The following is a 651-nucleotide window of genomic DNA, read 5'->3' as shown; positions in this document are numbered from 1 at the left end:
CAGAGACAGACGGGGTGCAGCAGCTAGTAGATAGAGCGAAGCGAGGGGGGGGCAGGCTGCTGCAGCACGCTACAACCAGAGAGGTAGCCACCAGAAACGGGTGGGCCCTACCCTCCTTCACCGGTTCCCTCAGACCCCCGCAGCAGCAGCAGCAGCAGCAGCAGCAGCAGCAGCAGCAGCAGCAGCTGCAGCAGCAGCAGGAGATACAGGAGAAAGCTCATATACAAGGGGGGATTGGGTTTTACCCTATACTCATCCTCTCAGATGTTATGGCGGGGGACGGAACCACTCTGCTGCCCCCACCAAGCGAAACCCTCCCCAGCAGCAGCAGCAGCAGCAGCAGCAGCAGCAGCAGCAGCAGCAGCAGCAGCAGCAGCAGCAGCATGATACCTCGTTACAAACGCCCATCTATGGCTGCTCTGGAGCAGCTATGTTTCTCTTTTTTTGTGTCTGTACACCGCATGCATACACTGCGTATGGTTCACTACGATATAAAACCCGAAAATATATTAATATCTAAAAAAGGAAAAATATATTTAGCTGATTTTGGTTTTGTTGGGTTTATAGGAGAAAGAAGAAGCTGCTACAGCGGTACCCCCCTCTTTATGGACCCCAACACTGCTGCATGCGCTCAAAGAAACTCACAAAAAA

General features: G+C 52.8%; 1 protein-coding gene across 1 annotated transcript in view; it reads left to right on the top strand.

Moving 5' to 3' along the window:
• EMH_0042330 (uncharacterized protein) overlaps positions 1-651 on the top strand; it is a gene marked incomplete at both ends in the record, with an annotated part of 4,308 nt that overhangs the window by 2,288 nt on the left and 1,369 nt on the right. The window contains 2 exons of the mRNA XM_013495723.1: positions 10-452; positions 568-651. Of these exons, the coding sequence (XP_013351177.1) occupies positions 10-452; positions 568-651 (527 nt within the window). The remainder of the gene's footprint in view (positions 1-9; positions 453-567) is intronic.

The sequence above is a fragment of the Eimeria mitis genome, genomic scaffold (assembly GCF_000499745.2).
Source record: "Eimeria mitis Houghton genomic scaffold, Emh_scaff1719, whole genome shotgun sequence".
NCBI classification, from domain to species: domain Eukaryota; phylum Apicomplexa; class Conoidasida; order Eucoccidiorida; family Eimeriidae; genus Eimeria; species Eimeria mitis.
Note: the sequence above shows the minus strand (reverse complement) of the source record. Positions and strands in the feature narration are given on the sequence as shown.